General features: G+C 36.8%; 1 protein-coding gene across 14 annotated transcripts in view; it reads right to left on the bottom strand.

Moving 5' to 3' along the window:
- The window catches only part of TNRC6C (trinucleotide repeat containing adaptor 6C), a 270,642-nt gene that overhangs the window by 18,707 nt on the left and 237,960 nt on the right, over positions 1 to 13,975 (bottom strand). For all 14 annotated transcript variants that reach the window (XM_072645138.1, XM_072645145.1, XM_072645135.1 and 11 more), the window contains 2 exons: positions 9,181 to 9,348; positions 709 to 900 (listed from right to left, as the gene is read on the bottom strand). In XM_072645138.1, coding sequence (XP_072501239.1) covers positions 709 to 900; positions 9,181 to 9,348 — 360 coding nt within the window. The remainder of the gene's footprint in view (positions 1 to 708; positions 901 to 9,180; positions 9,349 to 13,975) is intronic.

Here is a 13,975-nt window from a genome sequence, read left to right as displayed (position 1 = left end):
TATATATATAGTAGATAGAATATACATTTTCATGAGCTTCGTTGATCTTCACCAATGACATTTCATATGTTGGCTTCTACTTAATTGACTTATGGCATTATTAACCAGAGGACAAAGTAAGGACTATAGTCTCAAAATGCAGCATGAAAACTCAAAAGAGATAACAGAATATCAACATTTACAGAATTTACATTAGTTCAGTACTTGATTTCTTTGTTCTAAAACAATCTCCTCTGGGTTGTTGTTGTTGTTTTTTTTTTGGTTAAGACCTGTAATTTCACTGTAGAAGACTCTTGGTATTGAATCTCCCTTCACTGATGTAGACAGGCAATTATTCTGTAGATTAGAGTCATAGTTATTGGGGAAGTGCTGTCCAATTCAAACAGAAACAAATGTCTGTCTGCCCATACTGATTCAGAAAACCTCAAATTAACATTATTTCTATTGTAATGTATTTTTGTTTATTTTGTTAGACATTCCCCAATTATGCTGGTTCAGGCACACTTAGAAGCTTTGTAGTCACCTAGGGCTCAAGGGCTATGAATTTGACACTGATCTAGGACACTGAGGGACTGGGATTTACCTATTGTAATCAAGTTAGTATTTGTCAGAAGTAGGACTTGAATACAGATCTTCTCTAATTTCTATTTTATGTTGCCTCTTACTAGATCCTACTTGTGTGAATTATAGATAAACCATTATTTTTACCTGGTGGCCAGTTAATGCTGGAACCATTTGAAATTTTATCATTATCAGATTTGGCACGTGACCAGCTGTGGGGAACGGCTACAGGAGGGCTGGCTGGTGATTCACTGTTTTGGATTAAATCATACCGGCCATAAGAGTCATCAATAGAGGACTTACCCGGAGGCCCAATGCTTAAGCCTCCAGGGATAGCACCTGTAGTGAGAAACAAAAACAGAAGAATCACATAAAACATGCTATAGAAGTAGTAAACTTCAAAGCCTACATTTTGCTCTTTCATAATTACACTGTTTAATTATTGTAAAGCCAAGCCAATAAGCATTTATTAAGCTTCTACTTTTATTAAGCTTTCTACCAAATATTGTGCTAAGCACAAGGGATACTAAGAAAGAAAAAAGATAATACCAGCTTCTCAAACTCACATTTTAATGGGTGAGACAAAATGCAAACAGTTATGTACAAACGAAGATAAGTAGGAGATAATCAACTGCAGGAAGACATTAGCATTAGGGAAAATCAAGAAAGATTTATTTTTAAATTTTTTCCTCCCAATTACATGTAAAGATAGTTTCCAACATTCACTTTTATAAGATTTTGAGTTCCTACTTTTTCTCCTCCCCTCCTCTCCCTCCTCCTCTAGACAGCAAGCAATCTGATATAGGCTATACATGTACAATCATATTAACCATATTTCCACATTAGTCATATTATGAAAGAACAAAAGGGAAAAACCATAAGAAAAAAAAAAAAAAGTGAAAATAGTATGCTTCAACCTGTATTCAGACTTCACAGTTTTTTCTCAGGATGTGGATGGATAGCATTTTTCATCATGAGTCTTTTGGAACTGTTTTAGATCATACTATTGCTGAGAAGACCTAAGTCTGTTAAAGTTAGTCATTGCACCATGTTAGTTACCATGTTCTGTAACATGTTCGTCAATGTTCTCATGGTTCTGTTCACTGCACTCAGCATCAGTTCATGTACATCTTTCAGTTTTTCTAGTTTTCTGAAATCCTCCTGCTCATCATTTCTTATAGCACATTAGTATTCCATTACATTCATATCCCACAACTTGTTCAGCCATTCCCCAACTGATGGGTGTCCCCTCAATTTTCATTCTTGGCCACTACAGAAAGAGCTGCTATAAATATCTTTGTACATATAGGTCTTTTCTCTTTTTTATGATCTCTTTGGGATACAGATCTAGTACTGGTATTGTTGGATTAAAGAGTATGCACAGTTTTATAAGGCTTTGGGCACAGTTCTAAATTGCTATCCAGAATGGTTGGATTAGTTCACAACTCTATCAACAATGCAATAGTGTTCCAATTTTCCTAAATCTTCTCCAACATTTATCATTTTCCTTTTCTATCATATTAGCCAGTCTGAGGTGATACCTCAGAGTTGTTTTAATTTGCATTTTTCTAATTAATAGTGATTTGGAGCACTTTCTCATATGACTATAGATAGTTTTAATTGTTTCATATGAGTATAGATAGCTTTAATTGCTTGATCTGAAAACTGCCTGTTCATATACTTTGACCATTTATCAATTTTGGAATGAGAAAGCCTTCTTAAAGAAAGTGGGATTTAAGCTGGAACTTGAAGGTTGCAAAGGAATTCAGGAGGTGATGTTGAAGAGGGAGAGAATTTCAGGCATGGGTGACAGCCAGTAAAAATGCATGGAGTCAGGAGATGTATTATCTTATGCAAGGAACAACAAGGAGGCCAGCATCACTGGGGATTGCAGAATATCTCGCCAGGGAGTAAGGTGTAAGAAATAGTGAAAAAAAGGATTTTATATTTGATCCTAGAGATGGCAATGAGTCACTGGTGGCAGCCAGGTGGTGCAGTATACACAGGACCTCAAGTCAGGAAGACCTGAATTAAAATCTGGACTAGGATGCTTCCTAGCTCTGTGACCATAGGCAAGTCACTTAACCTCTGGCTACCTTAGTTTTGTTAACTGTAAAATGGGGAAAAATTAGCACCTACGTCACATGGTATCAAATGAGATAACTATAAAGTGCTTATTAGTACAATGCCTGGCACATAGTGGATGCTTTATAAATGTTTATTCCAGTCCATTTCTTAATCCACTTGAGTTTATTGAATGGAGTAGAGGTGACATAGTCAGACTTGGATCAATTTGACAGCTGAGTGGAGGATGTATTGTAGTGTAGAAAGATAAGGCAGGGAAATCAATCAAGAGGCTACTGCAGGAGTTAAGGTATGAAGTGATGAAGGCCTGAACTAAGGTAGTGGCAGTGCCAGAGGAGAGAAGAAGACATAGGAGAGATGTTATAAAGATAAAATCAACAGGACTTGGAAACCAATTGGATATGGAGGCTGAGAGAAAGTGAGAAGTTGAGGATAACATCTTGATCAGGTAACTAGAAAGATGCTGGTACACTTGATAGTAACAGGAAAGTTCAAAAGAAGGGAGGATTTTGGGGAAAAGATAATGAGACCAGTTTTGGATATGGTGAGTAGGACATCTATGAGATACTCAATTTGAGATATCCAAGAGGCAGTTGGAAATGCAAATCTAGAGATCAGTTGATGGCTGGATAAGCAGACATGGGAATCACTAGTATACAGATGATAATTGAATACATAAGAATCGATGAGATCACCAAGTCAAATAGTATATAGAGAGAAGAGCTTCAGAGGGCACCTACCATTAGTGGGTATGACTTGGATGAAGATAGAAGACACCCACTATTAGTGGGAATGACTTGGATGATACAGTAAAGGAGACTGAGGATTAGTTAGACAGGTAGGAGGAGAATCAGGAGAAAGCAGTGTCATGGAAACCTAGAGAAGAGATTACCAAGAAAAAAAGGAGTGACAGTGTCAAAGGGTGCACAGAGGTCAAGTAGGATGAGAACCTGACAGACTGTAGAGTTAAGAAGGCAGTGCAAGAAAAAAATCAAATGGAGGCATCCAATATAGATAGCCTTAAGGTCTTTAGCCACAAAAGGCAAAAGACATGAAATGGACGGATCAAGTAAAAATTTTCTGAGGATAGGGAAACATTGAGTATATTTTAGAGCAGCAGGGAAGCAGCAAGTAGACAAGGAGAGATTGAGAGAAGTGACAGAATGGGAATGAAAGAAAGGGAGATCTGCTGGAGAAGTTGGGATGGAATGCGATTATTTGTATATTAAAGAGAGGTTGTTTTGGCAAGGAGAAAAGCTTCCTCTTCAGGGGAGGAGAAAGTGGCAGGTTTCTGAGTGATGTGCGATAATGAGGATGATAGAAGGGGGACCTCTAGGTGAATGGCCTCAATTGTTTATTTCATAAAATATGAGGCAAGGTTCTCAGCTGAGATGGTAAGGGGAGGAACAACTATAGGAAGTTTGGGGAGGGATGAAAAGGTTTGGAAAGCTGCTGTGGTGAGCTGGAAAATGAATCTATTAGGTAGGTGTGAAAGGACTGACTTGCTCCAGTGTCAGTCCACGAGATTATGTAACATGATATGTAGAGAATCCAGTCAGCATGGTTTCATGAACTTTCTCCAACTTAGCTTGGCAGCATGTGTGTAGGAGAGCAGGCATGGTGGGAGAAATCCAGGGCTGAGACTTGGCTGTCCTTTAATGATATATTTAATCAAGTATAATTTTATAATTTAATTTATAATTTATATAACCTATATTTTTATAATTTAATCAAGTATAATAATCAAGTCAATCAAGTTTTAATAACTGAAGCACTTTGAGTTTGTCTATCTTAGCCATTTTTGGTTGAAATATTTCTATGTGTTATTCCCATGCCTTAGTAAGTACATACACAATACTCTAGTCTATGATTCCTTCCTTCCATTGTAATCAGATCACAGCACAGTCTTGCCTATCCATTGTGTGCAGCTCATCAATACTTTCCCTTAAATGTGATACTTACCTAGTCATTTTTCAGTGTTGAGGTTTTCCTTACCATTTCCATCTCCAGCTCATTTTACAGATAAGGAGCTAAGGTAAAGAGGGTTAAAGTGACTTGTCCAGGGTCACAGAGCTAATAAGTATTTGAGGCCATACTTAAACTAAGGTCCTCCTGACTCCAGGGCTGGTGCTCTCTCCACTGCACTACCGAACTGCTCTTAATGTGTCACAGAAGGTGCCAAATAAGGGTCACCCTTGCTTTCTTTTAAAATTATATGAATATCAGTGGCACACACTATTGATCTCTCACTAATCAAACTCTTGTCATATGACCAGTCCATCATCTTTTTTGATCATACATTTGTCATCAAACATCCTAAAGTCCAGCTCTCTTTCTAAACCCTTAATTTGTTGCAGCCTACTATTATAACACTTATTATACACTTTTCTCCAAGTGATACTTGCTTTTAATTCTGTGGAAATTGTTGTGTTTTATTATTTAAAACCTTGTAACTCCACCATTAGATTACTGGGATGAGTCTATGTCCCTGGCGGAAGTCTGGGACTGGTAAAGGAGCTCTGTAATGTTTCTGGAGGCAATCCAACTTGCTATCTTTTCCCTATTTAATTCAAGTCCCAACTGGTTTTCCATTTTTACTGTCATTCATACATAAATACACAAACACACATTCTCTAAATTCATTTAAATCTTGGTTTTTTTAAAAAACCTGCATGTAAAAATCAAATCTAGGTAATATACGTTTTTCACCAACTTGCTTTTTTAGTTTGTAACAAACAGTTACCTATCTATTATAAAAGGCTTGCAATGTTTAGTGGCTTGCTGCAACCAGCATGATGTCATGATAAAAAATGCTATCTTTCTTCACTGAAAGAATTGATGGCATCTGAAGACAGACCAAATCATACCATTTTTAATTTCTTTTTTCAGTTTGAATTTTCTTCCACAAAATGACTAATATGTAAACATTATATACATGATTATATATATATATATAACCTATATCATATTGCTTACAGTTTCAGGGAGTTGGGGCATGGGGACAGAGGGAGGGATAGAATTTGAAACTCAGAAATGAAAAAAAATGAATGCCAAAAATTGGTTTTATGTGTAATTGGGTAAAAATAAAATATTATTAAAAAAGAATTTGTTACTATTGCATTATAAGAAATGATGAGCAGGACGCTCTCAGAAAAACCTAGAAAGACTTACATGGGTTGATGCAAAGTGAAATGTAGTGGGTACAAAGTAACAGCAATATTATAAGATGATCAGCTGTGAATGACTTCTTTATTCTCAGCAATACAACAATCCATGACAACTCTGAAGGATTTAGGATAAAAAATGCTATTCATCCCGAGAGAAAGAACTGATGGTGTCTGAATACAGATAAAAGCAACTTCTTTCACTTTATTTTTCTTCAAGTTTTTTTTGTCTGTTTTTTTACAACATGACTATAGTTACTATGTTTTGCTTGACTACACATATAATATAACCTATATGGAACTGTTGGCCTTCTCAAGGGGGTGAGGTGGGGAGGGAAAAAGGGAGAGAATTTGGAACTCAAAGTTTTAAAAACAAATGTTAAAAACTATTTTTAAATGTAACTAGGGAAAAATTAAATATTAAATAAATACAAAAAAATTCATTCCCTACTAAAGCACAGATCTGACCAATCAGATCTCTCCTACTCAATATAATCCAATGGATCATTAAAATTCACATCTCTCATATATTTCTTCTTCTCTTCACTCACACACACAGCTACCAGACCCTCATTACCTTTTTCCTGGGCTATTTTTAACAGCCTCTTCATTGTTTTCCCTACTTCAAATTTCTCCCCCCTCCAATCCATTCTCCACCCAGCTGCCAAAACCACTTTAGGAAAAACGATTTTCCTACAGCACACATCTGACCACGTCCCTTGGTCCCGTAAGTTCCAGTGGCTCCTTATGACCTCCAGGATCAAATATAATGTCTCCTGTTTGTCATTTATGCTCTTCAGTAGGCCCCTCCTAACTATTCAATACTGTATGTTCCTCCCTTCCCTACACTGTATAACCCAGATAAAACGGCCTAGCAGCTACTTCTTAGGCACCACTCTCGACCTTGTCTCTGCCTCTGAGCCTCTCTGAAGACTTGGTTCCAATCCCAGCTTCTACAAGATGCCTTTCTTGATGCCCCTTGTCACTGGTGACTTTCCTCTGGGATTACAATTTCCATTTATTTCTGCATATGTCTGATAAGTATCTAGTTATTTACATATCTCTTCCCTTAGAATGTAAGCTTCTTGAGGGCAGCGACTCTCCTTTCCTTGCATTCCTAACACTTAGCACAGTACCCAGCACATACTAAGTACTTAATAAATGCTTGTACACCAATGACTCTGCTCACCTCTGTCTTTAGAATCCCTCATTTCCTTCAAACTCAGCTCAAGTACCACCTTCCGCATGAAGCCTTTCCTGATTCTCCAGTTGCTAGCATACTCCCCGTCATCACCTTGTACTGATTTTGTTTATTCCTAATACTTGTTGATATTTTATATCTTTCAGTTAATTTGGCAATGGTAATGCTGTGGTCTTTTATGAAATATCTCTAGGAAAAGCGGCCTGCTCTCTTCTCATACCCTCACCAAAAATGTCATTAATGTGTATATAGATGATTAAAATACACTAATTTTTATATATGGGAAAGCAGGAATGTAGAAGATAGGCTAGTAGTTGCTGATATTCTTTTGGTCAAAAATTTTTTTGTTATTAATAAGTTCTGAATTTTTCCCCATGCTTCTTGTATCTTTTAAAGTATGGTATATTTGATTTCTTCAGCTAACTTGTGATCTCCCAATCACTTTGGAATTGTGTCATCTCCAGCATGGATGGTATCTATATATCTTTGGTTTAATTCAGTTGCTTTCACAATCTTTGTTTTTATTTTTACCTCAACAAGCACACCCAGGACTATGATATTAGATGCTGTTGTGGTTCTATCATTAAAGGTGAAAACAAGTTTGTTATGAAGTATCTTTGCTCATCATTCTCATTTTTCTCCTATTTGTTGTCCTTCCAGTTTCATCCTTAAATGTCCTTAGAATGACTTTGGGGTCCTCAGCAAACTTTATTAAACTGGTTTTACCTTCCATTACTATTCATTATTTCCTGGGGCAATACTGTTCTACAACCCTTTTCTTTAAGCATTAACAATACAGTTTATGCTATAAATTGATGCTGTTTTTGGCTGTCATCTCTTTCTACTTATCCAGTAAATTAAAAATTTGCTAAGGCATTTTTAAACTCTTGATCACCTTGCTACCACTTTGTTTTTATCTACATGAAATTATTGTAACCTGTGTCTGTTCTTTTTCAGTTCGTTACTCATTTTCCATCAATAATAACTTGTCTGAATGGATGAGAACTGAGTTTTCAACTAATTTTTTTTCATGATTTTCTAGCTTTGTACTCATTTGGATAATTTCCTCATTCAATTCAATCAGTAATCAACTGATTATCTGCAATCAACTCAGGCAGTTGATTCAGGAATGACTCTCACATGAGTTAATGAGTCATTTCTAGTCTATAAATACATAATCAATTTTTGTCTATTATTTGGTGCTCCCACTGGTTCTTTTCTTGAAGAAAATGTTTTTTAACATGTAGGCATCAGGTTTCTGTGCATTTGGCAAATCTTTGCCTTCTCTTTAAATTCATTATTCCAGATGCATGATTATACCACCTTTATACTGAAGTCACCAAGCAGAAAAGTAAATATATATATATATATTCAGTGTATAAGTGGCTCTAAATGAGCCACTAAGTTCTTTGTTAAATTACTTTACTCTTCATTCTTTCCAATGGATGTTGGTTCATAAATTGCAGTTATTTTCATGGTGGTCTTTTTGCAAATGAGCAAATTAAGCACTGAAAGCCAAGAAGTATCAAGAGATAATTTCTTGCTGCCTTTGGGTGTGTAATAAAACCCACACTGTCAAATCCTTTATGTGCCTTTCCTAGGAGAACCTGTGAACCCTTCTTCCATTAAGCCACAGCATCTTTATTTCCTCTGGTTTTGTTTATGGTGAGAAAATTAAGATTGTTATGGTTTAGTTCTTACAGTCATACGCACTCACTGATTACTGGACAAAGGATCTCACATTTAGAGTAATAATGAAGTTAAAAGTTTATAGACAGCTAAAAACTCATGATTTTTAAAATCTTTTCCCTTCTTTTTGACAACTCTGTAATCATCACTGTGATCATACAGGACTGAGGACTATTTTGTAATTTTGTTTCTTGGGTTGTCATGGCCAAAGAATTGATCACCAAGTGGCCAGTCTTCTGGTAATGAGCCTTCTTGTACTTACTTTATTAGGCTGGTCATTGCAGAATGGATTTTATTGGTTGCTTGGACAGTCCTGGAAGCCTTTCCATCAAGGTACAACCTGTGAGAGCTTATGCTCTGCTGGTATAGTCTTTGAAAACGCAGTCACCTTCATGCCATAATAAGGCACTGAGGTACAACTTTTTGGAGGCATGTATAACAACAATAATCAAAACCACACACATTTCTGATGAAACATACCATGCTTGCTAGGGTTCTGATCAAGTGGAGAAGCAGCACTGGATAAATTATCCATTGAATTGGGGTGTGTCCACTGAGGAAGGCGAGACTGAGACTGAGAAGTGTCCTTCACTGATAAACCACCAGTAATGTCCATGCTGTTTACATTCATGTTTGGGTTCAGTCCAGCTGTAACAGAAAATGTATTATAAATATCTTCTGTAAAGAGAAAGTCTGAGTTTGAATTTACCTTAGTTCTACTTTAAAAATTTTGAGAGGAATACTTCATAGTTTCAACTTAAATCTCTAATAAACAAAAAAAGTAAACAAGATTTTACTTAGAGCTTCACTTAATGGGATTAAATTGTTAATTTATCATTCTTTTCAACATTCATGACTTTAACATCTAAGGTTAAACCTAATAAGTAAGTATCCTTTGTTAACAGAATGATACATTTTTAGAGAAACAAATACTGAAATGTAGAATTCTAAGGCACACTGAATGTGCTAGTCCCCTGCAGGTGGCTATGTGACTGGATTCAGGAAAGCAACTTCTATAGAGACAGCCATCCTGACCAACTGGGCAGGCAACCCAGTCTAGGTGAAACAGCAAAATTCTCTTGAATAAGAGACAGTTTCTGACAAGCAAGTCAAATAACCATCATCTCTGTTGAGGTCTGGATGTAGACAACTCAGAAATCTGAAACCAAAAGCCTTGAGGAATATCAATGTTCCTCAGACACTGGTCATGCAACTGTCACTGAAGAGAGAAATCATTTTAGTATGTGGGTCCATCTGCCTCATCATCATTAATAACAAAAGCTTACTCTCTGCCACCAAAGTGTGGGTAAGCCCAAAAGTCTGGAGTGATAGCATAAGATTCACAGAGCCATCATCCTGAGAAGCAAGCCTTGAGAGGAGATGTGACTTGTTAAGTGTTTTCATGAGTGCTTATAGCCAAAGTGACTGCATACCTAGAAATGAAGGTTCTGCCACCAAACTTATTCACATTGCCAAAATGATCTAACATCGAAATTGATGTGATTTTATCAGAGGAAATTATATTAAAGATAGTGTATTATCTTGTACTTAGCCCTATTACCCTAAGGATCATGGGACCTTTTAGGAAGCAGCTGGTGGCACAGTATATAGAATGCTGGGTCTGGAATGAGGAAGACCTGAGTTCAAATCTGGTTTCAAATACTTCCTAGCTGTGGGAATCTGGGTAAGTCACTTAATCCTTGTTTGCCTCAGTTTCCTTAACTGTAAAATGGGGATAAAAATAGCACCTACCTCACAGTACTGTGACGATTAAATGAAACATTTGCAAAAGTGTTCAGCACAGTGCCTGGCAAACATAAATGTTCATTCCCTTCTTTTTCCTTTCCATTTGACTTGCAGCTTTGAAATTTTATATATCTGTTCCCCCCACCATTAGAATGTGAGCTTAAAAGCAGAGACTATTCTACTTTATTTAAAATAGTACTTTGCAGACAGTAAGCATTAAATATGCTTTTTCATTAATTTACTCACTCATCTTGCTTCTAGGAAGTAGGGAGAGATGTCAAATTGTGAAGAATTGTAAAATTGGAAGAGCAAACATTCACAGTAGTCTAGTACAAGCAATAAGAAAGACCACACCTAGGTAAGATGTATAAATGTTATACAAATTCCAGGTAGAAAACTATTCTTTAAGAGTTAAAGTCATGGGTATCCTGCTTAAGTAGGCTATAATTTTAAAAGAATAAATTTGTTTACCAAAGAAAGACTAGCTGTAAATGAAGGTAAAATTATATTTTATTGTTAACTTTGATACAAAACAACTTATTGTTTCTTCAATAAGCCTTGCATTTTTGCGTCTCTGGCTTTGTGCTATTTCCTCCAATAAGAATGTACTTCCTCCTCCAGTTCTGTCTGATTGGTTCTCCTCCTTTTTGCCAAGGGCGAGCTCCAATGTCATTTTCAGGGAAGTACCTTCTGATCTCCACTATCAGAAATAACTTCTCCCTTACTACATTTGGAGGTCTATCACACCAGAGATCACAGGATATAGAGCTAGAAGGGTCCCTACACACCATCTAGACATGGAGTTCTTAACCTGTTTTGTTTTGTCCCTTGTGATTTGTCCCTCGTTCTTGAAGAGGACCATGACATTAGGAAGACGATGCCATGACTTGCAAGTGAATTTGATTTAAGTGAGGGAGGGCTATGCAAAGTCACCAGTCTCACTTTCTCTTCCAGAGTCATCTGGCTTCAGTGGCCAGATATAGATCAGGACACCTGGAGAGGGTGTCAGGATCCCTGAAATTGTTTTCAGAAAAGATTTTAATTAACTCTATTTATTACAACACAATTAGTTTAAAAAAATAAGTTTGTATTTTGTTCATTTAAGAACATTATTTTAAGAAAGCCATAGCAGAACCAGGAGAACTTTATGCACAGCAACAACCACAGTGTGTGAGAGTTTTTTCTGGTAGACTTAGATTTTTGTAATAACACAAGAACTTCTTACCAAAAAAAAAAAAAAAAAAATCCCAATGGAGGATCTCAAGGCAAAATGCCTGCCACACTCAGAGAAATAAATATGGAAGTCACTCACATATTGTAGCAGATCATGTTTGTGTATGTGTATGTGTTTGTGTATCATGTTCTGATTTGTTATACGATTTCTTTCATTTATCTTAGTCTGACTACATAGCATGACTATAGTGAAAATATACTCAAAAGGAAAGTATATGTAGAATCTATACAGAATTGTATGCAGTCATGGGGAGGGAGAGGGGGAGTGGGGGGTAGGTGGGGGGGATAAAATCACAATTGTATGGCAGTGATTGTTAAACATTACAAAATAAAAAATAAAAAAATAAAAAAAAAAGAAAGCCATAGGTTTCACTGGTGACTGCCAAAGAGGTCCATGACATACACAAAAAGTTAAAAGCCCCTAATTTAGTTCAACTCCCTCATTTAACTAGAGAAAATTGAGGCATAGAGAGGTTATGGGACTTGCCCAAGGTTACATGGGAATAAGGAGCAGAGTCGGGATATAAACCAGGCCTAGTCTTCTGACTCTAGAGTCTATTTACTTGTCTTAAAATTATTTTTATGAGAAAACAAATTAAGTTCCAAAGAAATCAAGTGATCTGCTAAAGATCATATGGGTGGTAGACAGCAAAACTAGAATTTGAACTCAGGTCCTCTTACTCCAAATTTAGTGCTTTTTTTTACCTGTGCTACATACCTACTTTCCATAAACACTAAGCTCATCTATTAACTATGATAAAAAAAAGATTCAGAGCTTTCTTTAGTGGTCCAGTTTACTTCCCTCATTTTAGACACAGAAACTGAGGCCCAGAGACAGTAATTGACTTGTCCCAGGTTATCCAACATCTCTGACTCTAAAGTCCACACCCTTTCTTGCTAGACTACCATTATTTTTTTTTCAGGATTACAAAACTAGTACATGATTTAGTATACCTAGATTTTAGCAAAGCATTCATAGGGTGTCTCATTTTATCCTCACGGAAATCCCCAGGGGGCAACAAATGAGCTAGGAGTCTACCACTACTGCTCATAAGCCCCCAATGTTGTATTGTCCATTAACAATCACCTGGACTTAATTAGCTTTTTTTTTCTTAAGTGAAGAAATTTATAAGCAAGAAAGATTCTTTAAAAAATTCTCTTCAAAAGGCTGAGGTATACTATCCCACACACAGAGGCCTGGGGAGAATGGACACAAATTTAAGATACAAAAGGAGTGAGGCACATATGTAGAGAATACATGTGTTATCGAAGTGCAAGTCACAACTCCTGGTTATAGAGTCCTCATGAAGTGTATCTCTTTTGAGCTTTGAGGACTGGTATTTTGTTGAGCCTATGGCCACCCAAGGATCAGATTCAGTGAAACTGCCTTTTTTATGGGTGCTAGATGCACCTTGGTTAGACATGTTTTCTCTTACTAGTCTAGTCTTTGTAATCATAGTTAATGGTGGGGAGATGGAGAAGAGGAGAGGAAGGGGGAGAGAGGAGACATGGGAGAGAGAGTGTCTCTAGCAAATCAACTGGAGTACTTTTGGCAAAATCCATAATCCCAAATTCTGGGAACTTATTTAGTGACTTGGGGAGATTTCTTTTCCAGTGCTTTCCCAGTGTCTTATACTAAAGCTCAGAATTGTGTTTGTGGTACAATTTACATATAATTGGAGAATTTACGTTTTCCCATACGTCCAAATACATAGTGATACAACTTAAACACAAAGTCCAGTTGTCTCAATGCTTACAAAAATATTTTCCAACCTAAATATAAGAAAAGAAAATCAGCTCTCATTCCTCTGAAGGGAAAGTAATCTTTACAGGGCTCCCAGAATACTTGGGGCTCTCCTAACAGAGTTTAAGGACCCAAGGGTGACTAGAAGTCATTCTCTTTCATTCTTCAGGAAAGAAACCAATCAGATTTGGCTTAATGTTTATGTAGCAAGCATCACTGGTAAGAGTTTGCAGGATTTGGTATTCTCAGTGCTGCTTGTCACACTGCAGGGCTCCTTTATTCTGGGCTTTGCCAGATAATTAAGTGCCACAACAAATCAATGTGGGATCCAGGGACCTAAAGCAATCATCCTCTCCATTTGCCCACGAGGAGCTCCTATGGACTCACATGCATAAACCACATTCAATCATGGAAAATTCTTTTGGGTCTCTGTAAAACACAAGGCACTCAAAATTTTTCTAAGGCTGCTTGAATCACGGAATCCTACTTGATGTCCAAATCATCCCTCATTTGGACAAAAAGATTAACTTAGAAAATCCTCAAAGAAGTATG

Source organism: Notamacropus eugenii, chromosome 2 (genome assembly GCF_028372415.1).
Source record: "Notamacropus eugenii isolate mMacEug1 chromosome 2, mMacEug1.pri_v2, whole genome shotgun sequence".
NCBI classification, from domain to species: Eukaryota; Metazoa; Chordata; class Mammalia; order Diprotodontia; family Macropodidae; genus Notamacropus; species Notamacropus eugenii.
The sequence above is the reverse complement of the archived record's forward strand: the minus strand, read 5'-3'. Positions and strand labels throughout refer to the sequence as shown.